Genomic DNA, 740 nt, shown 5'->3' on the forward strand with positions numbered 1-740 from the left:
AAGAGCTAGATCCGTCGTCAGAGGTCGTTACAGGCGCCGAAGTAGCTGCTTCACTGCCGCTACTACTATTACTACCGCCCACATTGACAATAGTATGGCGGGATATGAGGCTCCAAGTACGGCAAACATCGCCAAGCGGTTGGAATCCGAGCTGCAACGAGATTGGCTTCTTGCTAAACAATACCCGTACGATGTTTTCATCATGATGAACCTTGATAGGACGCTGGACAACGTGTTTGAAAATCCCCTTTTCAGAATTTGGTACAATTATGGACACTATGTCACCACTATGAATCTGGGGAGCAAGTGGAACCCGGCAGCAGCGTTGACACGGATTTATGGTGGTAGTACGAACCTTGCCGACGTGCTCCTTGCGGCGGAGAAAGTGCCAAGTACCAAAGCGATTGCAATGGAGATACTGAATTGGCAGGTCACCCTCTGGCTGCACAGGCTGATGTATCCAGAAAGGGTTTATTCTCTGTTGCGCGTAAGGGAATCGGCAGTGGGCGATGCAAGTCGCTTCCTTTACAGGGAATACATTGAGGCGTATAGGGAGGTTATGCATCTTCTCTCCGACGACTGCTTGTTGTACGATATGATGGTCAACACTTTGTGCTGCGTTCGGGAGGCTACAGCAAGCGGAGTAGTATTACGGAGAGTGACGATGTGTCGTATGTATCAAGTCCGTTCTTACCACGTTGTCTTCGGTCACGGTCTGGTGGATACTACAAGGTTCAGGA

At 49.7% G+C, this 740-nt stretch overlaps 1 protein-coding gene across 1 annotated transcript; it reads left to right on the forward strand.

Annotated features, from left to right (window-relative positions):
- Nucleotides 1-94: 94 nt before the first annotated feature.
- Nucleotides 95-543, forward strand: PPTG_17291 (hypothetical protein; the record flags this gene model as incomplete). The annotated part of the gene is made up of 2 exons (XM_008915489.1): nt 95-392; nt 431-543. 2 exons carry the CDS (start codon nt 95-97, stop codon nt 541-543), a joined length of 411 nt encoding a protein of 136 aa, XP_008913737.1.
- Between the last annotated feature and the right edge of the window lie 197 nt (nt 544-740).

Source organism: Phytophthora parasitica (assembly GCF_000247585.1).
Source record: "Phytophthora parasitica INRA-310 unplaced genomic scaffold supercont2.71, whole genome shotgun sequence".
Lineage (NCBI taxonomy): Eukaryota > Oomycota > Peronosporomycetes > Peronosporales > Peronosporaceae > Phytophthora > Phytophthora nicotianae.